This window comes from Oryctolagus cuniculus, chromosome 2, assembly GCF_051225735.1.
Source record: "Oryctolagus cuniculus isolate XC-2025 breed Fujian yellow rabbit chromosome 2, ASM5122573v1, whole genome shotgun sequence".
Lineage (NCBI taxonomy): Eukaryota > Metazoa > Chordata > Mammalia > Lagomorpha > Leporidae > Oryctolagus > Oryctolagus cuniculus.
The window spans coordinates 151853192-151879783 of NC_142868.1; the positions used below are offsets into that span (position 1 = coordinate 151853192).

The following is a 26592-nucleotide window of genomic DNA, read 5'->3' on the forward strand; positions in this document are numbered from 1 at the left end:
GTGATTGTGTAACTACCATGGAAGCATCACTATTATTTTGTTTTGCTACTCTGTAGCAGTGCTAGAATTTGTACATCAAATTTAATGGAGTCCTCAATTGCTACCTTCAATGAGTTGAGGTTATAAAATTATAAAGGCCACGGATGTCTGCCTAGGCCTGTTCAGCTGCTGGTTTCCTAATGGACAATGCGAAATTCTGGGGCTCAGAGCAAAACTTGTTTAGGAACCTCAGCCATACAAGGTGCCATGAGCCACTCCTTCATCCCTCAGGTGGCTTTAGTTAAGCATGAGGTGGGGAGCAGCCATTGAAGGCCTCACAAAGTCAGCTGACTCTCCAAGGATAGCAAGTTTGCTGCTACTTCTCTTTCATAACAAGGTCAGTTAGTCAATCTGCTTGCTATGCTGATCTTGCATTGGCCAAAGGAGCCTGGAGAGCAGGGCTGGGGGAAGCATAAAGAAGGGATGGGCATTGTGGTGCAGTGGGTTAGGCTGCCACTTGGGGTGCCCTCATCCTATATTGGAACAAGTCCTGCCTCTTCTACCTGTTGAGCTTTCTGCTAATTCTCCTGGGAGGCAGAGATTGACAGCCCAAAAGCTTGAGTCCTTGGTATCCACTGGATAGAGTTCCTTGGTCCTGGCTCTGGCCTAGCTCTTGAGGGTATTTGGGGAATGAACTGGCACATGGTAGATATCTCTGCCTTTTAAATGAATAAATAAATCTTTGTATAAGAGGGTAGATGGGAAATGGACCTTGAAAAAGACTGTCCTGGTAAGGCAAACAGGTTTGAGGTAGGCACGCAAAGGCAAACAAGTGGCGCAGCAGTGTTGCACATGACAGCAGGCAGTCTGGCTGATGTGGAGGATCACTAGGGAAGCAGCGACATGGAGTCCAAAGAAGAGGGCATTTTTCACGTGAAACCACCTGTTATATTGCAATGAAGTTTCAGAGCAATCACACAGGACCATCTGCATTTTATTACCATCTGTGTGTGCTGTCACAGGCTGGTCTTAGAGCCCTGGGAGACTGACAGCAGCCAGCCTCACTAGGGAGGTAAAAAGGCAGGGCAGCTCAGCCAGTTTCCCTAAGGGGGCTCTGGGGATGCCCTGTGCTGAGCCAGGGAAGCAGAATGCACAAACCATTATCCAAAAAGCAGTGCCCAGGGCCTTCAGACCAGTAGGAGGCAGTCCTTGCAACACATCAGAAGTGGCAGCTGCAGAGCTGTCCAGTTTAAAGAATGGTCTGAAGAACCACTGCAAAATGGAACATTTCGGTAGGAAGGAGTCAGATACGCTGGCTAGAGACAGGTAGGATAGGAAAGCAGCAGAGGAAGTCAGCTAAGCCACATGCTGATTTTTCACCTTCCCCTGTAGCACGTGCTTTTCCTCACGCTTTAAATTCTTTCATTTTTCTTGTTAATTCTGTTACATCCTTAATATGAGAACAAGAGACAATCATACATATATATACTTTACCTACAGCTATAATGAAAGTGTTTGGAGGAGCTCAATTGATATTTAAAGAAACTAAAATTAACTTTCCAAAAGTCTTTCTAATATGCCATGAATTTACTGTATTACTAGCACAGCATTTGATAAAAGAAAGACTGGGGGGTCAGAGAAAGGGCATTGGGGGGCACAGCTGGTTAAGCTGCCACTTGGGATGCCCGCATCTCACATTGGAGTGCTGCTTTGAACTGGAGTCCTGTTCCTCTGCTTACAATCTGGCTCCATGCTAATGTATCCTTTGGGGCAGTAGATGATGACATGAGTGCTATAGTCCTTGCCACACATGTGCAAGGCCCAGATGGAGTTCTGGGCTCCTGGCTACAGCCTGTTCCAGCTCCAGCTGTTGTGGCATTTGGTGAGTGAACCAGCAGATGGAAGATTCTATTTTTTTTTTTTTTTGGACAGGCAGAGTTAGACAGTGAGAGAGAGAGAGAGAGAGAAAGGTCTTCCTTCTGTTGGTTTAGCCCCCCCCCAAATGACCGCTATGGCCAGTGCGCTGCACCAATCCGAAGCCAGGAGCCAGGTGCTTCCTCCTGGTCTCCCATGCGAGTGCAGGGCCCAAGCACCTGGGCCATCCTCCACTGTCTTCCTGGGCCACAGCAGAGAGCTGGACTGGAAGAGGAGCAGCCGGGACAGAATCCGGCGCCCCAACTGGGACTAGAACCCGGGGTGCCGATGCCGCAGACAGAGGATTAGCCTAGTGAGCCACGGCGCCGGCCAAGATTCATTCTCTCTCTCTCTCTCTCTCTCTCTCTCTATATATATATATACACAAACACACACACACACATATATATTTCTCTCTCTCTTTCTCTGCCTTTCAAGTAGATGAAAATAAGATAAATACATTTTTTTAAAAGTCTGGTTCCAAATCACAGTAAATGAATCCTGTATCAAGTACAGGTGGTAGAGGTCACCATTCTAGTTTGTGGAGATGCCTTGAGCCTTCTCATTTTGTCTTGAAGTCTAGCTCTGAACCTTGCCCTTAGGAACAAATGACCAGAAATCCTTGTCTTGGATTTATAGGCAGTTATTTTGATGACATTTGAAAATATTTCCCACTTATTCTCTTGTTCTGATTTATAATTGCATTACTTCCATGAAAGATGGTGACCATAATGTCCTAGGCAATACAGTAAATAATGAGTAGAGTTACACATGGGTTATTACTAAAGTTCTGATAAAAGCTGTGCTCGTTTAGTAGTCTTCATAAACTTTGAAACGCATTGTTGTGAAATGTCCTGCAGCTATCAACAAGCAATCCTTTCCTATCAAAAAATATGAAGTACAAAAGATCCCAGATTCATTTTGTTTTGCCAGATCCCTTTTGTTTGAATGTTTGCAATTACCCTAATGAGAAATAACTTTAAGAAAGAAAGGCTGGTTTTGTCTGTTGCTGTATCCATTCATCTGGAGTATGTCAAAGGAAGGGAAGGACACACAGTGCTGTGTTCCTCCTTACTAGATTTTGGTCATGATGGACCATATTCAAAACCTGACACTAAGCAAGGAAATGAAGACAGGATGTCTAATTATATGCAGGTACATAGAAAACTACATTAAAACTGTGGCTTTCTGCGGTTCTCTTTCATCTGTTTACAACAAAAGTACCACCCTGATCCACGACCAACTTATAGTCTTTTCACATTGTTAAGTACAATTTACTGAGCACTTGGCTATGGACCAGGTACCATTTGGGGGACATATAATTGCAGGTAATCTCACAACATTGTGAAATTGGTATTATCCCTACTTGATAGATTCAGTGTTGAGGCTTGGAAAGATTAAATAACTTACCAGGACACATAACTAAAATGTGAGGTTATTTGGATTTAACTTAGATTTGACTCTAAAAATCATAATCTTACCCACTCTCCTGTCTCAATCATATTTCTGTCAGTGAGCTACATAAGAAAAAATTTTATTCCATAGGCCTCAGACTTTCTGAAAAGATCAACAGGTCCCCCCCTTAAACTCTAAATCTTGGTAAAATAAATTATATATAAACGTTTAATTCTTGGTATCAATAAGGCTAGCAAGAAAGATAAAATCTTAAGTAAAACAATTAGACCCTAAGAATACTAATGGTGAGAGAATATCATGATTCCCCTAATTCTGAAAATCATAAAAAGAGATCTGTAATTGAAGATGCCTGACAGGGAGCCTCCTTATACTCACCTGGCAGTCTCCAGTCATCCACAGTAACCACACCTGTGCCTGAAGCCAAGGTTTTCATTTAAAGGTTTCCATAAACAAATTAGTACATTTCTTTAGAAAAAATAAGCCCAGACTAATTTTTTAATTAACAATATAAATTGATCAATTTTTCAATTTTCTTCCAAAAAGAAAAGTTGTACTATGATTGACTCCATGGATGTGCTGCACTTGGTAACTGTTTTAAGTATATATAACATATCTAAGAATGTGATGGGGTTTTTCATCTGTATTCATTCATGCCAAGAAATTCAAACTCTAACTTAGTTTGGCATCTACCTTTAACACATCAACTTCATAACTGGCATGGGTCCATTTGCCTTTGTTCTCTACTGAAATAGAAACCATGAACAGAGCATGTTTCCCCATGAGGTTTTTTTTTCCCCCGAGTTTACACTGCCAAACAGACATTAAGCTTCTCAAAATTCCTGACAAGTGTGTAACTTTACAGGTATACAGTAGTGCATTTGAACATTGAAGAGAACTTCTATTCATCCCACTATGCAAACAGAGCCATTTGATCTCATCCAGAAAGATGAATCCATTCTTAGACTCTCCTTTGATCCTACATGTTGGAGAGAGGGAGAAGTCACTGCTGAATAATGAAATACGAGGGAAGAAGAAATAGAGACCTATGACTAGGGACCCCAAAGAGCAAGAACATGTTATTCAGATTTCTAGTTAAAGAGACAAGAAGAGATCAGAGCTATAAAATGGAGGCTTTCAAAACAGCATTAAGGAACACATGGAAGTAACCATTATTTCAGATTCCTAAAACTGAAAGAGACCTCAGAGAATACAAAGTCCAAACTTATTTTCCCCCACAAAGGAAATGTAAAATAAAATACACCAGCCTAGGTTAAAAGTACAAAGACTACTTTCTCGGTGCTAGCTTTGAAAAGTCTTTAGAATTCACTCAAAAGGTCAGTAGTCTTCCTGAACAGTGTTTTCTTTTGTCTCCTATGACCTTTCACCACACCTTGAATGAATACTGAGGGGTGATTTCAATACTGTAGTTTCTCTACACTGAAACAAGTTTATGCAGAAGTAGAGAAGGGTAAATCCTACAGCCTACATCAACACAATTTATCAGTAAGTTACTCAAATATGCATATACTGCCTGTATAATCTGGAGGAAAACTTGACTGTAGCGTTAATTTGGTGCAAAATCAAGGAATTAAATATCAGTTTTATGGTATATGGAAGATTTGGGCACAAGCACGTAGTTATTCTCATGTAACATTTTGATCATTGAATAATTTGATTATTTAACATGATAAAGACTGTGGAGTTTTCCTCCCTGAGAAATCCCTAAGACAGAACAAAGATTTCTTAACAGCTTCCCTACTCAAGGAAGAGGGAAGGAATGATTAGCCACTTAAGATTTATTCTTGCTATACTTCATCATCAAGCCAGTTTTTCAGATGTTAGTGGATAAATTATAAATCTATAAAAGTTAACCTCACCACTATACTATATATGTGTGCATGTTCTCTATGTGTCAAGTGAGAGAAAATACAGACATTTCAATCTTATTGAATCCCCACAATTTTCTATATATTTATTTTTTATTATCAAACTTAGAAAAAAGTTGATTTACAGTACAGTGAACATTGAACACCCAATGTCCAGATTTAAAAATCATCAACACTGCTGTGTTTACATGCAGGCCCTTAACATATTTAAACCCAGATGATTAACCAAATTCTCCACCCATTGCTAGGATCCACATTACACTATTTGCACATTTTCAGTGATAGAAATTCATTATCTTCTAATACATTAAAACATCACACATTTTTTTTTCTTGGAGTGAACTACAGTCTACCTTCCTTGAATTCCTAGCCACTTGTTCTAGTTTGCCTTTTGTAAGAATGGGGTCCAGATCATTTTCTTCTCCAAGCAGCCTTTTACATTACTAAAATCCACTCTCACACTATCTCAAATACAGATCTCATTTGCATTTTCTTCTCTGCTGAGCCCAAGGGAAAAGATAAGTATGATGTGTGCAGGCAGGGAGGGACTATAGGTCTTCCTATGGACTGGCATTTTTTCCTACTAATTTCAACATGTAATATTTCAATTTTCATTCAGTTTGACATTCTCAAATTTTATTATGTTATTTAAACCATGGGTCAAAATGTTGCCCTCTTTTCTAAAAGAAGAGTTTTTTTAGTTTTATAGCTGTTTTCACTATCGTTGTTTCTCTTATTTCATTATTGTTAAAGAGCATAAATCTGTATGCAATTCTTTGATATTTATTTTGACTTACCTTAAGGTTAGCATAGAGCCATTTTCTTTTAATGTTCCCTCAATATCTAAAAAGGTTTATATATTCTGTATATGTTGATTAGTTCAAAGTTTTAATTTATAATTTTTTAAAATTTATTTAAAAGAGAGAAAAAGATCCCCATCCACTGATTTATTCCATAAATGCTGTAATGTCCATTACTGGGCCAGGGTTAAGCCAAAAGCTGAGAATTCAGTATGGGTCTCCCATGTGGGTAAGGAACCCAAGTACTTGAGATATCATCTACTGTTTTCCAGAGGGCACATTAGCATGAAGCAAGCCAAGATTTGGACCAAGGCCAATATGGAATACAGGCATCCTAAGTGGCCACTTAAATGCTGCACCAAATGCCTACCTAGTCCAAAGTTTTTAATCATATTATTTATATTTTCTGTTCACTTCTGAAAATGAATGCTTACTCTTTCAGTTGCTGGGAGAGGTGTGTTAAAAATCTTATGTTTGTCTATTTTTCCTTTGGTTTTATCTATTTCTGCTTTATACTGAGGCTATGTGATTAAATACATTTAAATATAGAATTTCTGCATTTTCCTGATGAACTGAAACATTTATTATTATGTAGTATTTCTATTCTCTATTAATCTTTCTCCCTTAACCTCAATTTTGTCTAATACTAAAATTACAATATCCATTCAAACAGTTGCCTTCCATTTGTCCAGAACCTTTTATTTCCTCTTCTTTCCAATGTTGCCTTCTCTCTAAATTAATGGAGTATTTCCTATGATTCCATTTTCCCCTCCATTAGCTTTGTAGTTTTATCTTCTTTTATGCTCCTTTAGTGTTCTCCCTACAGACTACCTGAATGTATTTCCATGACTTATAAAAACCTAAAAAAGAAATTTTAATTCTTATTAGACAGTGCAAGGGCCTTAAAATACTTAAAATCCATTTTAGCCTCTTGCCAACCTATATGCTATTATTCACATGAATTTTATTTCAAATACTTTATAAATCTTTAAATACTTTACTTTTACTATTTTATAATCCATATTCATTAAAATTTACCCACATATTTATTCTTCTCATTGCTCTTCATTGTGCTGAAATTTTGAATGGAAAAGAAAAAAGAATTCAGAACTTCATCATATCACTCTTCTCCATTTAGAATTCAGAAAACAAAAATGGGGAAACATTGTGGAAAAATATTTTAAGTAAGGGATTGGCATTTGGCCTAGCAGTTAAATTGCCATTTGGGTTGCCTGCATCCCATATCAAAGTACCTGGGTGTGAGTCTCAGTTCTGCTTCCAATTCCAGCTTCCTGCTAATTTTCATCCTGAGAGGCAGCAGTAATGGTTTAAGTAGTTGGATCTATGCTACTCATGTGGGAGACCTAGACTGAATTCCCAGATGGCAGCTTTAGCCTGACCCAGACCCAGATACTGGAGCATTTGAGTGGTGAGCCACCAGATGGGAACTCTGCTTGTCTGTTTCTCCTCTTTTTCTCCCTCCCTCTCAAGTAAATTAAATTTTTAAAACAACAGAAATATTGTAGTAAGATGTAATGAAATGGGCAGGAAAATACACACAGGAATGTAACATGCTTTGAAAGCAAGAAGCACAAAGATGCACTTTATTGAAAAAGCTCTGGGCAGTTAATGAGTTGGAGAAATATTGCTAAGTTACACTCACAAAATGGAGTAGTATATCTCAATTTGGTGGGCACAAAAGCTGCTTATTGTTGAATGAACAACAAGTATAATATAATTGGTTTCATATAATTAAGAGGTCGCCAAGCCATGCTTGTTATAATTGGCATTTCCATAGCCAGGGGCTTATGCACCCTCAAGTGATGATTAGCCCAAAGGAGTAAGCCAGGAATGTGTGTGCTTTGAGCAAAGGAGACTGACTAATCTGGCTGTAAAGGCCTCAGGGAGGGAGGCCAAGAATCAAATCATAGGGCTCAGGCAGGGCATGATGGACTCAGCTGAATGTAGTTAGTCTGAATTCAGTTTACCACTCTTCAGGGTTTGATCTGGGGAGCCAGGGAAGTGCAGGATGGGGGGAAAGTGAAGTGAAGTACTGGGGAACCAGGAAAACAACTGAAATGTCATTGCAAAGGCGTTCCACAATAGCATGGAATCATAATTCCTCCAAAGGCCCCAGGCTATTTAGAATGGGCTTGAACCTACACACAGAAGTTCTTTACTCTTAGACTGAACTTGAACCATCTGGAGCAAAGACTGATACAGTCATACAGTCAAAGATTGATAATTGGAATGGATAAAGAAAGTGTGGGATGTATACACAATGGAATACTACTCAACTATAAAACAGAATGAAATTCTGCCATTTGCATCAAAATGGATGTATCTGGAGGAAATGAGCAAAATAAGCCAGACAGAAAGACAGATACTGCATGTTCTTCCTTGTACATGGGGGCTAAATTTTAAAAATTGATATCCTCAAATGCCAACAAATGCCAAAGTCATTTGCCCCCAAACATTAAAAATAGATAATTTAAGAAGAAAAAAAAGAGTTTATCTGGGTATCACACATTCACAGAAGTGCAGAAAATACTTCTTGACAATTAACAATCACCTGTCAGTAGAAAATAAATCCTTAAGATTTTGAAAGAAACCGGCCCACTTTGCCAGGATACAAAAAGAGTTGAAGAATGAGAATTAAAGCCTTTGTCTCTTTGCTGGGTCTTCTGTTTCAGCCCATGACTGATTGGTTCCTTTGGTTTGCGTGTAGTGCTTATGAGTCACAGATGGATCATTCATATGCACCAGCAGGTTTTCTTCCCCAAGTTCATGAACTTTATGTCTAACCACACCTAACCATCTTGCAAATGAACACTCTGATCTGCACAGGAAACTAGGTGAGAAGGGATTCATTTGCAATGCAAATCCATCAGCATCGCTCCAAAATCAACCTCCAACTATATGTAGCATGATTTTTCCATATGGGAATAAAACATTGCAAAGTTCTGACAACACAGTGCAATGCCAATGACTTCCAGGACACTTGATTTCACTACTTTCTGAAACAAAGAAAGGAACTATCATGGACGCTGATATTTGTTGATTTTGGTGATATTTTTGTTTATCATTTAAAGCACACTAAATTATTAACAATCTGTTTTGCCAGAACTGATAAGAATCTAGAACTATAAATCTACTGCTGGCTATCGATGAAGACAGTTCTCTTTTGTTACTTAATATCAGTATTTATTTTCTCTGCTAGAACTGCTTAGCTTGGGTGAATTCTAGCTGATAATTTCAGAAGGGTGAAAAGCTAACTAGAACTGGGCTTTTGGCCCAGATAAATCTGATTCCAGTACTATGAAGGAAGCAGCAAGGGAACCAGAAAGTCTTTGACAAAAATTGTTGATAATTGGCTAAAGACTGAAGAGGGAAACAGAAAACTTGGAGTGCTGTGAATGTTATTTTAAGCCGAAGAAAGATGCAAGAGAAAAATCAAGTTGTTGTAAATTAACAATCCTCTCTTTAATGCTAAGAAAAATTGAAAATATGTGCAACTATTGTAAAAACCTGTTATCCTAACTCCTAGGCAGTAAGTCCTTATGATGACCTATACGGAAGTATCAACGTGGAAATCTTTGTTTTAAATCTTTGCTCTGTGTGATCTTGGGCAAGTCAGCTCATCGAGTCTACATTTCAGGGACATTCTCCTTCCTTATCTGTAAATTGTGAATGATGTGATCACATATTCCAGAGATATTATCAGAGCCTTTGTAAATCTGTGTTCCTAATCAAATAATAGATCTATTCATGTTGCTAAACATTGATCTGCTTTCATACCAATTAATTGAAGGATTTTAACCAATTTGTGTGTGAAGCTATATATTAAATACTTTCTTCTTACTCAGATTTCGATCCAAGTAATGTGATATCTTGATTTCTCAGATTCTAATTATCAATAGCCATGCTTGGGTGAGGCAGTAGTAAAACAACAGTACCCTCAGCTCGATGCTGTTAGTTCCTACCTTCCAGGATTATACTGAAAAACAATATGAATACTTCCAATTACCACAGATCTTCACACAGTGAGTCCTTTTATCAAAAAAGTTCCATCGACACCATGGCCTAGATCGCATACATAGGCAGTGACAAAAGCAAAATAAGTCCAGTCCTCCCCGTCCTATTTCAGTGCATCCTTATCACTAATTGACCTGACTCATGCAAAAGTAGTTCTGAATTTTTTCTTAAATTGAAAGCAAGCACCAATTAGAAAAGTCAAAATGGTACTCAAGAGCATTCAAGGTGCAGATAATTTTTGTCCATGAAAACACACTGAAGTGACTCCATGTCGTGGTAAGTTATCAAATTATGGAAAGAACATTACAGAGATTAAAATGTTGCATAAGAGAGAGAAAGCAGCATGAGTCAGGGGTTTGGGGAAATGTGAGTCAGACTGAAGGGAAGGAGCCAAAAACAGAGAATGAGGGCCTAAGCACTTAACAGACAGCACAGAGATGTGCATATCATTGCCTCCATCAGTTCTGAGAGAAAAGTCCATTATGTGCTTCCATAGACTTGAGGTCAGCATGATAAAGAGGTGAGAAGTGAGAACTGAGCAAAGATTAGACTGGATTATTTAAAGCAATTTACACTGCCAATGTCAGCAAAAGAGGGACCTGCAATAGTATAAATCACTAGGAGGGAGAGCACGGCCACATTTTTGAAAAATGAGGGAATCACCAAATATTGCCATTAGCTATTCTTTCTATTAGAATGGAGAAATGTGTTGTGATATTTTAGGAAGCACATTCTATTATTTTGTTCTTTGGTGATGTTAACATTAGGCTGTGACCACAGTGTTCAGAGCTGCTCGCTCTAGTTTTCAATCCAAACTCTCTAATCCCACCTTTAAGGCCCTGCGTGTTGCTCGTGATTTGAACCACCACTCTATGAGCACCTCCAATCTTACATTGCAGCACGCTCTTCACACACAGGCCCTCCATCCTTGCTGACTTCATCTGCCTGTCACCCTTCTCTTGCAAGCTGCTTTTGTCTTGTATCGTGTATTCTAATGCGACTGCCTCCTGCCTAGAAACAGCCTCTTTTCCTGAAAATCCATATATCTCACCTTCTTCAAAATGCAGCTCAGAACCCACCTCCTCTGGCAAGCCCTCCATGGCCACCCACCTCCCATGCTGCTTTATTCCCCATAGCTTCTTGACTCTGCACTCAACAACTTTAATCATTTTCCACTACTGACCTTGTGCTGCTGTGTTTTCTCAGATCTTGCCATGACTCTGCCTATATGTTTCTAGTCCCTGTGATAAAACAGTAAACCTATTTTCCTTAAACTCCAGGCACCTCTCTCAGCAAAGAGTAATGATTTATTCACCTATTTACTGAGCAAATATTTACTGAAAGCCCACCATGTTTCACACACATAGGCACCGGTAATGCAGAAAAGACTACCACATAGACCCCACCCTCATAGAGCTTAAGTCCAAGGACCAGAGAATATGTTAACTGCCTGCTGAACAAATTACAAAGAATTAACAACAACAACAGACTTCTTTCACTGGAGTTTTTTGCCCTAGATTATCGGGAAAATCATAGTTGGCCTGAGTAGTGTTTTCCTTACAAGTAAAGCATTGTTTTTGCCAGTGCAGAAGTCTCCCACCTCAATGCATGAAACTGATTTTTCTTTTACATGATGAAGGTTTACCTGATGAGGCAGGAGGAGTTGGGGTTGCATAAATACTCCTGGGGTGAGCCAGGATTTCTGGAGCATCCACACAGGGATGGGCATTCTGGTTTGAGTGTCTGATGTGGCTGTGATTTCCACTTGGCACTGAACTTTCTGACATCTAAAATGAATAGAAATGCATACAAGTAGAAACAAACATGAAACAGTTTAACAATGTACAAGTGATTTTATGTGACTTTGTATATATGTGTAAATAAGCAACAAGAGTCTCAAAGTATAATTTTTAAAATAATAAAATTGTATTATGCAAATAAATGTACATAATAATTGAAGATAATTCAAAGAAATGCAGCCTATCTATAGCCTTCATTGTTTTTTTTTTTTTTCGAGTTTTTTATTTTTTTTTATTTTTATTTTTTTTTATCTTTTATTTAATGAATATAAATTTCCAAAGTACGTCTCATGGGTTACAATGGCTTTCCCCCCCATACCGTCCCTCCCACCCACCACCCTCCCCTTTCCCACTCCCTCTCCCCTTCCATTCACATCAAGATTCATTTTCGATTATCTTAGTATACAGATAGCCTTCATTGTTATAATCTGTTAAAAGCAATTAAGAGGAGAAATATCCTAAACTATAGTCACAATAGCCACAAGTGGAAGTGTGCTTAATAGCTGCTTCCTGGTCACAGAAATTATTTGTTTAATGAGTTTATGAATACAGGTAAGTAGAAAGTATAATTACCAGTTGATCCTAGATGAAGCTAGTACTGTTGCAGCCTTGTTTGTTTTTTAGATAAACAAAGGAAAAGAATATAGTAGCCATGCAGAAGAGAGTATTTTATTGGGCTTTTTGTTTGTTTTTACTAAATTACTTAAACTCAGTTAATATTTTTATTTAATAATCCATCTCAGAAGGTAAGCAGATCTGGTTTTTAAGAAAGTACAGCATGGGTTTTCATATAAAACCTATTTAATATAGGCAGGAATTTGCCTTGTGGGTAGGATGCTAATTAAGACACCCATGTCCCAAATGCAAATTACTAGATTCAAAACCTGGCTCTGGCTCTTGACTTCAGCTTCCTGCTAATGCAGACCCTAAGAGGACAGATCAAGTAATTCTGTTTCTACCACCCATGCGGATGATCAGGATTAAGTTAAAGTCTCCTGGCTTCAGCCTGGCTCAGCCCCAGCTGTTTGTGGGCATTTGGGGAATGAACCAATGGATAAAAGATCCCTTTCTCTGTCTTTATCAAATAAAAAAATAATTTTTAACAAAACTATTTAATGACATATTAGTTCCACTAGAAAGATTGGCTTGTTTATCAAAGAGCCTTAGAAATTAACAAGAAAGTAGGAAGGAAATTGTAGGACATCAGGAATGTGATGGGTGGAGGCAGTTTGCAAAGAGATGTCTCAGAAAGAAAAGACTCAGTCACTGCTGAGGCCTCCCTTAGAAAATGCAGCGTCCTTGATCTTCTGCCAGGATGTACTAGGGAAACTTGCCACATCTGAATCTAACATTGCCGTATCTCTCAGGGCTGTTATCACTGCAAATGCTGGCAAAAGTTCTTGACATAAAACAATAGGAATTCGGCTGTCATTTCTGCATTAGCGAGTCAGAAAGCTCTGAAGAAACCCCAGTAGAAAGGTTTTCGTCAAGTGCATGTGAAAAAATGAGGAAAGACACAAAAAAAGCAGATTGCTTCAAAGCAAGATTATTGCACCATTGTATTTAAGTAGTACCTAAAAAGGACAATTTATAATCATTGACTTGAAAATAATGAGAGCAATAATGGTAATAATAAATTAAAAAAAAAAAAACCTTAGCCCAAACTTTAAAACAAAGCTCTAAGGCTTATGTAAATAGATGTTTTTATAGGTTATTATCCATTAGACAGCTGTACATCATTCAAATATTTTTCATCATCCCTCCCTCTTTCTTAAGGGTAGAATCTCAATTTCCACACCCATCTAAGTGAAGCCAGTATCTGAGGATAACCCTCTTACAAACTGAGCTTCCTACATTGGAAACTTGTGTAATGTAAGTACAGTAATTCTCCCTGAAAATAAAGAAAAATGAAAGGCAAACAACACCAGGGTCCTTTAAAGGAAAGCCAGAAATTGAGAAAATTCTAATTATACTGATGGAACTTTTTTTTATTTTTTATTAAAAAATTTTTTTTTTATTTAACAGGCAGAGTTAGACAGTGAGAGAGAGACAGACAGACAGAAAGGTCTTCCTTCCATTGGTTCACCCCCAAAATGGTCACGACGGCCAGCGCTGCACCAATCCGAAGCCAGGAGCCAGGTGCTTCTTCCTAGTCTGCCGTGAGGGTGCAGGGGCCCAAGCACTTGGGCCATCCTCCACTGCCTTCCCAGGCCACAGCAGAGAGCTGGTCTGGAAGAGGAGCAACTGGGACTAGAACCTGGTGCCCGTATGGGATGCTGGTGCTGCAGGTGGAGGATTAACCAAGTGAGCCACAGCGCTGGCCCCAGATCATTTTTTTTTTTTTAATTGAATCTTGGGCCTCTGTTTCTTCCAAAGCACCACCTTGGATATATCACAATAATTATTTAAGAGACCCTAGTCTGTCTCAGTTTTTATGCAAAATTTGTCATACAAACTACAAGTTTTATGATTTTTTAAAATTTTATGATATTTGATTTATTTGAAAAGTAAGACAGAGTTCCCATATGCTAGTTCACTCCCCAATGCTCACAACAGATAGAGCTGGGCCGGGGCCAAAGCCGGAAGCCAGGATCATAATCTAGTTCTACCAAGTGGGCAGCAGGAACTGAATTACTTAAGGTATCACCACTGTCCCCAGGGTCTGCACTGGCAGGAAGCTGGAATCAGAAGCAAGTCAGGAAGGGGACCCAGACAATCCAGAGTGGGACACGGTCACATTAACCACTAAAATGAACACCTACTCCCTAGTCTTGTGAATTTTTTAATGAATTCAGTCTTCATTTGTTGGAAGAATGCCAAAATTGTGTAATCTTTCATTTGTCCTATTTAATTTCACAATATGAAGGATTTCAATGAATGCAAAGGTGATATAAGTGTGGAAAAATTTAATTTCACTTGTAAATTACTATAAATGTGAATGTACATACACAAATTCATATCACATTTTGGTCTCAACCAAAGAAGTTACTTGTAACTTTTTTATTTTGTTTTAAATTGGCTTTTCCTACTTTTCTAGAACTGAAAGCTGCCAATTCCTTAAGGCACATTTTGTAAACTATTCCCAGAAGCAAAATGCTTTGGGAAAATGTGTCTTTTAAACTACACCAGCTGGTTCCTTACCACATGGCTCTCTCTCTTCCTCTCTGTCTCCTGACCTCTGTCTCTGTCTCTCTTACACTCTCCTTCTCTCTCTTTTTTCTTCTTTGCCCCTTCCCTCTGGCCTTTCAGGTTTCCCCCAATAAACTCTTTCCCTTAAAAAATAAAATAAATAAAATAAAGTACACCAGCTCTCTCTCCTGAAAGAATATGATCACATTGAATCTTTTGCATTTCGAATGTACAATGTAAGATTTATACAAATATGTTACCTTATCATTTAAGAAAACAGGAAATATAGAATGTTAAAGGTTTAATAAACCTAGGTATTGAGAATAGTTTTAAATTTATCAATAGAAATTATCCCAAATGCAATATGTTGGGTGGAAAACTAGTATTATACAACATAAATTTTAAAATACATAAAACAATATTGTATATTCTAATGGGTGCATCCCTGTATAATAGAAATGTAAAACATTGCAGGAAAGGATCAGTACCTAAGAGAATGAGGTATGACAGTGGAGGGAGGTATTATCTGTGTCTGAAATGCTTTTATTAACAAAGTGAATTGAGAGAAGCAAGGCAAAAGGTCAGCATTTGTCCAACCTGAGTGGTATACATTGATCTCTATGAAATTGTTTTCTGAACCCTAAAATCATTTGTATTTTAAACATTGCCACTGTAACAATGCTACATAGAAAGGTTTTAAGAGTAAAGAGATACGGGGCCCGGCGCTGTGGTATAGCAGGTAAAGCCGCTGCCTGCAGCGCCAGTTCAGGTCCTGGTTCTTCACTTCTGATCCAGCTTTCTACAATTGCCTGGGAAAGCAGTAGAAGATGGCCCAGGTCCTTGGGCCCCTGCACCCATGTGGGAGGCCTGGAGGAAGCTCCTGGGTCCTGGCTTCACATCAGCTCAGTTCCAGCCATAGCCATTTGGGAAGAGAACCAGTGGATTGAAGACTTTTCTCTCTATCTCCAACTCTGCCTTTCAAATAAGTAAATAATTTTTTTAAAAAAGGAGTAAAGGGATAGGGCTGACACTGTGGCATAGTGGGTAATATGGGTGCCACTTCATGTCCTGGCTGCTCCACTTCCGATCCAGCTGTCTGCTGGGAAAGCATTAGTAGATGACCCAAGTCCTTGGGCCCCTGCATCCATGTGCAGGAAGAAGATCCTGGCTCCTGGCTTCAGACTGGCACAGCTCTGGCCGTTGCAGCCATCCGGGGAGTGTACCAGCAGATGAAAGACCTCTCTCTCCCTTTCTTTCTCTGCCTCTGCCCCTCTGTAACTCTACCTTTCAAATAAATAAATCTTTAAAAAAAGAGTAAAGGAAAAAATACAGTTTAAGAAATGTATAATGGCAAAATGGAGGAACTACTGACATCTTCACAACTGACTCATCTTTTTGTGTTGCATGTCCTTAACAGACATAGATGAGTGTGCCACAGGCACACACAACTGCAGGGCAGACCAAGTGTGCGTCAACATCCGGGGCTCCTTTGCCTGTCAGTGCCCTCCAGGGTATCAGAAGCGAGGAGAGCAGTGTGTAGGTAAGTGCCACAGCTGGGTGAGCAAAGACCTGTCTCTAGCATGTGAATTGCTTAAGCTTTGGGCATTCAAATCATAGCACTTACCTCTTTTAAGAATGCGAACTTACTCATTCATTGACTACCAATCTCTTTTCTACATCAACAAGAACGAAGCAACTGTAAGAGTTGAACTATTCTGAATATAAAAGTGTTGGTTACATGTCAGACCAAAAGCAGAAATCTGGAGTGTGAATGAGAAAATAATTGAGGCCATAACACCAACACACTGGGGACATGGGCTTCATTCACTATCACAGAGCATAGCATAGCATGTAAGGCAATAGTGAGGTTCAAATTCCAGCTCCAGTTAACTCATTTTGAGGACCTGGGCAAATTTCTTAAATTCTGAGTGTCTCATCTTACTCATTTGTCTTTGAAAATAGTGCTAGTCTCCACCTTAGGAGTTCACATGTGAAGCAGCAAATGGCCCTGGCCATATGGCTATGGGCTGTCGTCAGCAGTGAGTTAGTAGAAAAATACCAAAGGCTCTTGATGTTGCAGAGCTATGTAGGATACAAGGAGCACGTTCTTGACTTGAAGGTCTGAGAGTGTGAGCACCCTGAGGGCAGGGACATGGCTGGTTAGAGTCACTGCTGTCTCCCCAGGCCCAGAAGAGTGCTCAGTACATGGTGGGTGAATAACTGGAAGAACAATTTGCCAGCGTGAGAAGATCAACTGGCAAACAGTGGAATAGAAGCAGCATTCTGCGCTCAATCATGGGGCCCAGCACTAGGCATGAAGCTCAGCAATGGACTCCCCTGGCCATTTAGGTCCATACCACAGAGCCCTGAAGAGACCTTGTTTTCTTTTAGGACCAGGAGATTAGGAGCAGGGCGAGGCAGCTAGCATCAGTTTTTGTCTCAGAATATGAGCAGCTGCCGTGAGGCTGTCAGCACTGAGCTCCTTTGGGCCTGGCCCAGTTCTGCCTCTCATGGGCTATGCCCTGATGCTGCTGGTGGTGTCCAGCCTCCGAGGGAGGGGTTCAGGCTCTGCAGTGATTGAAGCCCTGATTGAGCAGGAAAATACGCAGAAGATTCCACCAACAGCAACCTTTTACAACTGTGTTAGGAAAATAAACATTTGAAGACATGAGAAGCAAGCAAAAAAGGACTAACCCAACCTACTGTCAGGTGCACCAAAGAGAAAGGAACGTATGGTCACAGTACTCCATGATGAAGAAGGGGGAACCTACTTAAACTCGGAGAGAATCCTGTGTCCTCCTTGCTGCTCCCTTCACTCACAGAAGCAAGTGCCCATTCCTCAACACAGAATAAAATATCCCCCTCAATCTGACCCTCACTCAGCTCTGTTACATCAACACGTTTCCCTCCTAAAAATATTACAGTCCAGCCTCACTCACCAATTACAGTTCCCACATACATCATGCAGCATTATACTTCAGTGCCTGTGTAGACAAGTTCTTGCCAGCAACAAGAACGTTCCTTCCTAGAAAACTCCTATTCTATCAAATCCTAGCTCAGGGTCACCACCCATGGGAAGCCTTCCAAGATCTGCCCAAATATAAGTAGTTGCTCCTTCCTCATCAAATTATACGGAAGGATCCTTTCTGTAAATTTCCAATCTGTTGCAGACCAGTTCTTCTGTAATACAATAAATATGGTGTGTACTGTCAAATCAGCCTCTAATTATTCACTAGAGACTGGCCCAAGTAGTTCATGAACCAGCAGCAGTGAGCAGGCCACACTTTGAGTAGCACAGTACTCCCTCTGGGTCTTGTACACTTTTCTTTTGTTGATATTTTCATTCCCTAGAGCAATTATGCCTATGTTCCATACTGGGTGGAGCAGAATTTTGTATATTTAATATCAATGAAAAGGTGCATGCCTAACATAATGCTAGCAAATAACAGTGGCTTAATGTCTGTTTACTGACTGGGAAGACATGAATCGTTTGTTCATCAGGTATTCACTGGGAATTGACTGTGTGCCAGGCACTGCTGTGGATAATGGGCTATCCTAATGCACAAACAAAATCCTGATGATCATGAAGTTATTAGGAAGTGCCATTTATACAAGTTACCTAGCAGTGCTGGCACCTGGCTATCATACTGGGACCTAGGAAGCACTGTGCTGAAATCGCTCTTAATTACCATTCAATTTCCTTTCAATCAAATAATGTTTATTGAGCACCTGCTATGCCAAACCCCATTCTATGTGTTAAGCATATAGCAATGAGCAGACAAAAAACAAACAAAAAACCCTCTTCCTCTACCTCAAGGGAAGAAGGCAGATCTTATCTGTAGTGAGAAAGATAGACAAAAGGCAAATAAACACAGAAGACAATGTCAAGTAATGTCAAGGGCCACAAGGAAATCTAAAGCAGGACAAAGGAATACATAAAGGAAAAAAAAAAAAAAAGCCCATATGGGTGGGAGGGTAGTCTCCTGAATGAGGTAAGGGGGGAAGCCATGTGACCATCCTTCTTATCATTTATTTTAATATTCAGGTTAAAGCAAATATTCTTTACAGTTTGCTTATAATAGCTTCCATTTATCTTTATCTGCTGTGTACCAGGAACTTGGCCTACATTATGTCATGTCATCTCCCAATAGTTCCAATATACTGTTGTTTTATTACTTAGGGAAGAGGAAAGGGACACAGGGAAGTCAAGACCAGATAAGTAATTGCCAGAACAAAGACTCAGATTCAGCTTACCCTGACATCACTTGAGCATATTGCCTCCCACACTTTTAGTTATTTAAAGTACCCAAAGAGCCCAGAACAAAGTTTAGCTTTGTTTGTTTTATCATAAGGCAGTGTCACTATATAGTGTTACACTGTGCGTGCACAATTGTTGTTTGAATTACACATGCCATGTTGGAGTTGTCACAAAGTGTAGAGTCATGAAATGATGACATTTTATTATACTTTTAAGATGCTAGTCCTACTCTGCAAGTCCTCAGTTGAGCATTTTATAGCTGGAAATATTTATATGAGAAGGATACAAACTAGAACACGTCATCAAAGTGTCAGAAGGGCACTCTCAAGAGGTAACTTGCTGAGCATCCGATTCCTTCCACAGTGTTTTTTCATTTGATTCTCACAAAAAGTCCTAAGATACACATGGCAAGTCTTACTGTCACATTTTGCAGAGGGAAAAAATGAGATACTGAACTGAATATTTAAGTGACTCAGCCAAAGTCACCAGCTGAGCACAGCCCACAGTGCCTTTCTCTTAGTTTTGCACTGCATTGCTCAATTCTTTGGCCATTCTTTTCTACTTCTTTCATTCTAAATAAGTTTTTGGCTCCCCAGACTAACATTCTCATATGTATTTGAGATAGTCTTAATGATTCTTCTTTTTTTTAAGTCTCAGCCCACCCTGGTAGTTATATTTATCCCTGAATGGGGCAAGTGATCAGTCCTCTTACTAAACATCCAGAATGTGGACTAAAGTATATTTAAAACATATATACTCTAATTTTCAAGGAAAAGAGAAGAACAGAAAGAGGAATAATTATTTTTAAAATGAGGTCTTTCCTGGAAGGATTTTTTTCAGATAATGCTACACTTAGAACTTGAATGCAAAGAATTATGATAAATCAATAATTTGGTTCTCTTGTGTGTGTGTGTGTTTGCCTGATAATCTAGACATAGATGAGTGCACTGTGCCTCCATATTGCCACCAAAGATGTGTGAACACTCCAGGCTCATTTTATTGCCAGTGCAGTCCTGGATTTCAGTTGGCCGCAAATAACTACACCTGTGTAGGTAAGCCGTTGGGGAACCAATATCCTGGCTGATTTTTGTCTTCAGAAAACAGAAACCCCATGCCACAGTGTAGTATTTCCAGTTTCCGTGTTCTTGAGTGAACTAGTTTCCATCAACTTCCCCCAAAACAATCATGAAGTTGAAAAGATTATAACTAATCTGTTTCTTAAAACACAGCTAGCTATGTAAATGGAAAGCTCTATAAATGGAAAACATTTTAAATGTTGCTTCTAGTTCTCCTCTATGGGTGCGTCCAGAAAAACCTTCTAAACTACAGATCAATTGATATACACCAATTAGTCAACAGTGTGTGCTATAAATGCTGAAGGTGCCAAAGGGGTTACTGAAAGTTCAAGTACATAAACTTTCCACTGAAAGCACATCTGATTTTTACATGCTGCTTCTCCTCTTTTAGAATGCAATGTCACGGCACACAATTATAAGATTGGCATGACATGGAAAGAATCTAGTGCAAGAAAAATGCCTTTTCCCAATATTTCAGTGCCTCAGAGCATTGCACAACTCAGTATGGGTCTCAAAGGCTTATGTTATAATTGTAATGGAATTTAACAGAAACCATTTAAAAAGTAATAAATAGCACAGATAAATCTTCACCACAGCATGCTGAGAGACCATATCAGTATGAGTGTCTTATATCAATTATTTATAGACTTGGAATTTTGTATCTAACACAACAACAAAAGAAAATTGATACAGGAATGTATATTTATTAGGAGCATTAAATTCTTTTCAGAAGATTCATCAAACATCAAACTGATATTCCTAGAAAAAAATATTTTGGTATTTCTCAAAGAAGTAAATGACAGACATTTGAAGTTGTTCCAACAAATATGAAACCAAATGGATGTTCTCCAATGAGCTTCCGCGGGGCAAAGAATTCAGCTAGGGAATTACTTATCATCAGATGATATAGGTACAAAGCAGCAAGAATAGATTTAGAGACATAAATCTATATAAAACCTTTCCCTTCAGATATAAATGAATGTGATGCCAGCAATCAGTGTGCTCAGCAATGCTACAACATTCTTGGTTCATTCATCTGTCAGTGTAATCAAGGATACGAGTTAAGCAGCGACAGACTCAACTGTGAAGGTAAAATATTTTCCAAGTAATATGCAATAAAAGTACAATCTGTGTCATTTCTGTTGTTTCATCTAACTATGTATCTGTTAAAGAAAACAAATTTTTACACAAGGAAATTCTGTTCCAAGATCCAGTTAATTTGTTCAACTAGAACAATGACATTTTAATACATTACCATGAGAAAGGGGAAGAAAGAAAATAACTGAAATATCAGTTGTAGGCTGGGTCTAATCACTAGAAAGGGTGCTCTAGTATCGTGTGTCTGCAAGTGTGACCTGATGATCAGCAGTAGCCATGGGTACTTCATGGGAGCCTATAAGAAATCAGCAGAATCTCAGGCCCCAACCCAGACTTCATAAAGTCAGAATCCGCCTTTAACACGACTGTTGGATGACAGGTATGCCCATTTAAGTTTGAGAACAGCTGAAGGCACATCATAAACAATCAAAAGCAAGAGCCCTGGCTCCTACTCTTATTCTGGTGAGACTTCAGCATGTTTCTTAAACTGCTTGGGCTTCCCTTTCCACACAAGTGAAAACAGGGTCATTTAACAGGCTGGATAACCTTCAGCATCCATCTCATATGCATCTTCCCTTGGTAATTCAAAAGGCTTAAGGCACCCTGAGGGGGCTGCCATGCACACTTGATGTCCCTGATTTCCTCATGGCTCCAATCAGCCTCACTTAGAGCCACAAAGGCCAAGAGGCCTCACATCATGCCATTTAGCTTGTAACCAAAAGAGGTTGGCTCTGGACAGCTGCCTCTGCTTTTCTGAGCAACCTACATGGACATTCCCATTCAGAAATGCAAAGCATTATTTCCCCTTGAAAGCCAGATCCTGCCACGATGTCACCTCTGGAAGCTTTCACAGGGATGGGACTTGGAGTTCAAAGCTCAGATGAACTCAGCAGCAGAGTCACCCAATTTCTGAGAAGGCAAGCATGAATCTACATCCTGGGTGGGTCTACAGAGCCCAATGTGAAAAGTGTCAAACAAAAGCCAATTCATTCAGGCTATTTGGCTGGGTATAGTTAGGTCCAGAATTAGCCAAACCGTCAGCAATGATTCAGTAAAACTGATGGTGAGAAAAGTTCCTTGTGCTATGAAGTTATAGAGGGAAATGAGCTGATATTGTTAGAATCTGCCCTGGAGCCACTGATAAAGTCTTGCGTTTCTGTTTTGGAGTTTGTGATATTTTTACTTTCTTGAGCTCATCTAAAACGAAATTACCAAAGTAGTGGCATGTAAGCTTTTTCAACTCTGTGTTCTTGCTCTTATCTGATTCAACAGACATTGATGAATGCAGAACCTCAAGCTACCTGTGTCAATATCAGTGTGTCAATGAACCTGGGAAGTTCTCATGTATGTGTCCGCAGGGATACCAAGTGGTGAGAAGTAGAACATGTCAGGGTAAGCTTATTGTTGTCACATATGTTTTCTGTTTTAAGCAAGAAGAGCAGGGAGAAAGTCATAGGATTCTCTACCTTAGAATTTTGTTTTTCCCCACTATGAATATACAACTTGAGCTTTTTCTTCCACTGTTCATCATGATATATATATATATATCTTCTTTTTGTATGTATATATATCTCATTATATATAATATATATTATATATATTTATATATATATAAATATATATAATATATATTATATATACATATATATCACAAAAAGAAGATTCAGAGGCCAGAGTTGTGGTGTACTGGGTTAAGCCACCTTCTGCAATGCCTGCATTCCATAGGGGCACCAGTTGTGGTTCTGGCTGCTCCACTTCCAATCCAATTCCTCACTACTGGCCTGAGAAAGCAGTAGAAAATGGCCCAAGTATTTGGCCCCTGCTGCCCATGTGGAAGACCTGGATGCAGCCCCTGGCTCCCGGCTTCAGCCTGGCCCAGCCCTAGCCATTGTGACTATTTCAGGAGAAAACCAACAGATTGAAGATTCCTCTCTCTCTTTCTCTCTCTCTTTCTCTCCCTCCCTCCCTCCTTCTCTTAATCTGTAACTCTGCCTTTCAAGTACATCTTTTAAAAAAATTCAGTGTTAACAATGACTTTCCTTGAAATTTAAGTAACAGCTTTTATTTCTTAAAATATAATTTTAGTAACATGTTGATATTCTTTTCATATAGCCTACATGATCTCTATGATAGATCTTCCAACTATTTATCAGAAAAGATTCTATTATTAAAATATTTCACCAAGAGTTTGAATTTAGAATCTAAGCTTAATATGTGGATTAGCATACCTTAAGCCAGTTTCATTTCTCTAAAATATCTGTATGATACACTGGATGGCAATATAAGTGCTGAGAAAAATCATCCTGATGTGTATTAAAATGAAAATTAGGGTTTCTGAATTCTTTAGAAAAAACTATTCATCCAGAAAAAGCTAATGGCCTTGGATCCAGTTTCAAAAGCAGCTCTCAGATAATCTTCACATCTACACATAAGTAGCAGAGGCAGTTCTCTACACTGATATGATTTCAAACTCTCTCAGGAAGACCTGAAAATATGCACCCTTCTCCTCCTACCTTCAATGCCATATGGAGTTTAAAACTATTTTAACAGACTTGCCATGGAACTCCAAATCCCATTATGTTGGCAGGTACCAATGCCATCTCACTAGTCAAAGTGATCAGCTTTGATGATCATAACTGATCATAAAGATAGGATTAAATGTCAAAGAGATCACATAAATAAGACCAAGTGTCTGCTAATAATAATTGATAGAATTAAAAAGGAAAGAACGATCCAACATGGGAAGCGGGACACACAGCAGACTCAGAATGACAAATGCCCTAATCAGCACTCTGGCCTCAGAATCAGCCCTTACAGCAATCAGATCTGGCTAAAAAGCCCATGAGAGTTTCTCAGGCATGAAAAGCTAAGACATGTGACAAAAAATGACCTACATGAAAGATCTCTGTGAGATCCAAGTGGAAAGAACGGACCATCAAAGAAGGAGGTATCTTTCTCTGAAGGGAGAAAAGAACTTGCACTTCGATTAAGGCCTTGTCTAAATAAGGTCAGAGTTTGTGGACTCAAAAGGCTTCTATAGCCTTGGCAGCTCATGACAAGAGCCTCAGGTGATCACTGACGTCATAAATAAGAGTGTCAATTGTTAAATCAACAACGGGAGTCACTGTGCACTCGCTCCCCATGTAGGACCTCTGTCCTTAATGTGTTGTATTATGAGAATTAACGGTAAAACTAGTCTTTAAACAGTACTTTGTACTTTGTGTGTCTGTGTGGGTGCAAACTGTTGACATCTTTACTTAGTGTAGAGTTGATATTCTGTATATAAAGATAATTAAAAATGAAACTTAATGAAGAATGGGATGGAAGAGGGAGTAGGAAGTGGGATGGTTTGGTGATAAGAATGTGGGTATTGGGATAATAACCACTATTATCCAAAAGTTGTACTTATTAAATTTATATTTATTAAATAAAAGCTTTCTATATAGTAAAACTGCTTTAACAGGAAATAGACTGTCAGGTAAAACAAAAAATGTAGACAATCCTGAAAAGGCTACTACATATATTTAATTTATACAAAGCAGTGAAAGAGTTAAAAAAGAAAAAAAGTGACCTAACTTGAGGCCAGAAAACTTAACTTAAATCCTAACTGAACTATATTCAAATTATCGAGTTCTCTAAGCCTTGGCTTTCTCCTTTGGAAAAGGAAGTTGTGGAAACAAAGTTGGGTAACATGTAAAAATAATTAGTAGACTAAGCCTGAACAATTCAAGGTGTCTTTATTAAATTTACTTAGAAATATAATGACTAATAGTCAACTGCTCCAGAGCCTCTTTAAATCAGAATTAGAATGAGGAGCACAAGAAAGGAAGAGATCAAGGAAATGAGACATTGGGGAGACCCAATCTTTATCATTATTTTACAGGAGAATATTAACTCAGAGGAATATCCATGACCTGGGATTTTGTGGTATGCATATGATTATTCAAATAGTCTCTAACCACTAGATATGAGCATAATCAAAATGTCGTTCATTACACGATGAGCATCTTTATAACCCTTTCTGAGTTACTAGAGACTGTAAATGTTAATTCTGGGAAAACATTGCACACCAAATGGGCTTATTTACTGAACCTAATTGAGAATTTAACATGAATATTACATGCAGAAAAATGTTAGCCAGTGGGAGGTATATCTTAACCAATTTCCCCAGAGCCCTTCAAACAAATGTTTCTAATCATAAATGGATTTGATGCTCAAAGGAAAAAGGAAGCAAATTAATGTGCAGTGGGATAGTACATGCCATAGTCTGTATGTCTGAAAATATTTATATCTGTTACAAGTAAAGGTGAGAAATGCACTGAAATTGCAAGAGGGAGGTTCATGAGTGTTAACAGTTGAAGACATGCAACTTTAGAATATTTGGTTAAGCCAGAAGATTTTGCTGGGGAAGAGACTTACATTCTTTTAAAGTATAAAGCAATTGCTTTCCCTTACTGAAACAATCCCTTCTGAGCTTTGTCCACAAGGATAAAGTAAAACTGAAAAGGTTTGAATTCTTACCTTCCTCCAAAAGGCTTATTTTGGGTTTGAAGTAACTCCTGTCATTTCCACAGGCTTGCAAAAATGAAAACACTGCGGCAGGGGCGGGGGAGGATGGGGAGGAGGCAACAAAGACCGAGACAAAGAAAACACACACACACACACACACACACACACAGACTCATCAAGTATTTAATACTCCTACTTTCTGAAAAACATTCCAGAATAATGAAGGTATTGATTATTCTATGTTCCAAATTAATATAGGTAATAAATGATATTCTGTAGAAGTGAAATTGACACTTTGAGAAGCAATGACTTTGAACAGCCCTTGACTTGACTGTTGAGGAAGAGCTTTTTTTATACTATTTGTTGAACTCTTTACTTAACAAGAGTTTATCATATGTGTATAAAATCAATTCAAAATAGATCTTAGTAAAAAAAAAAAAATGAGTAGGAATAAGAGAAGGAGGAGGAAGAGGGATGGGAGTGTGGGTGGAAGGGTGGGCATGGTGGGAAGAATCACCATGTTCCTAAAGTTGTAATTATGAAATGTATGAAGTTTGTAACTAAAAAATAAAGTAAAAAAAAAGAAAGTACAACATAAAGTTTCCTTTCGCTGCTACTAGATTCCACATGACTAACCAGTATGAATTTTCTCTGTAGCTAAATAGCATCTTTTTTTTAAGTAAAAAATATTGA

The 26592-nt window shown here is 38.8% G+C and overlaps 2 protein-coding genes across 4 annotated transcripts in view; one reads left to right on the top strand and one right to left on the bottom strand.

Annotated features, from left to right (window-relative positions):
- LOC149128100 (uncharacterized) overlaps positions 1 to 26592 on the bottom strand; it is a 401020-nt gene that overhangs the window by 114408 nt on the left and 260020 nt on the right. For both annotated transcript variants that reach the window (XM_089326405.1, XM_089326404.1), the window contains one exon: positions 11676 to 11817. In XM_089326405.1, coding sequence (XP_089182531.1) covers positions 11676 to 11817 — 142 coding nt within the window. The remainder of the gene's footprint in view (positions 1 to 11675; positions 11818 to 26592) is intronic.
- The window catches only part of EFEMP1 (EGF-like fibulin extracellular matrix protein 1), a 66332-nt gene that overhangs the window by 28946 nt on the left and 10794 nt on the right, over positions 1 to 26592 (top strand). For both annotated transcript variants that reach the window (XM_002709858.6, XM_008254384.5), the window contains exons 5-8: positions 16376 to 16498; positions 20149 to 20268; positions 21262 to 21381; positions 22663 to 22782. In XM_002709858.6, coding sequence (XP_002709904.1) covers positions 16376 to 16498; positions 20149 to 20268; positions 21262 to 21381; positions 22663 to 22782 — 483 coding nt within the window. The remainder of the gene's footprint in view (positions 1 to 16375; positions 16499 to 20148; positions 20269 to 21261; positions 21382 to 22662; positions 22783 to 26592) is intronic.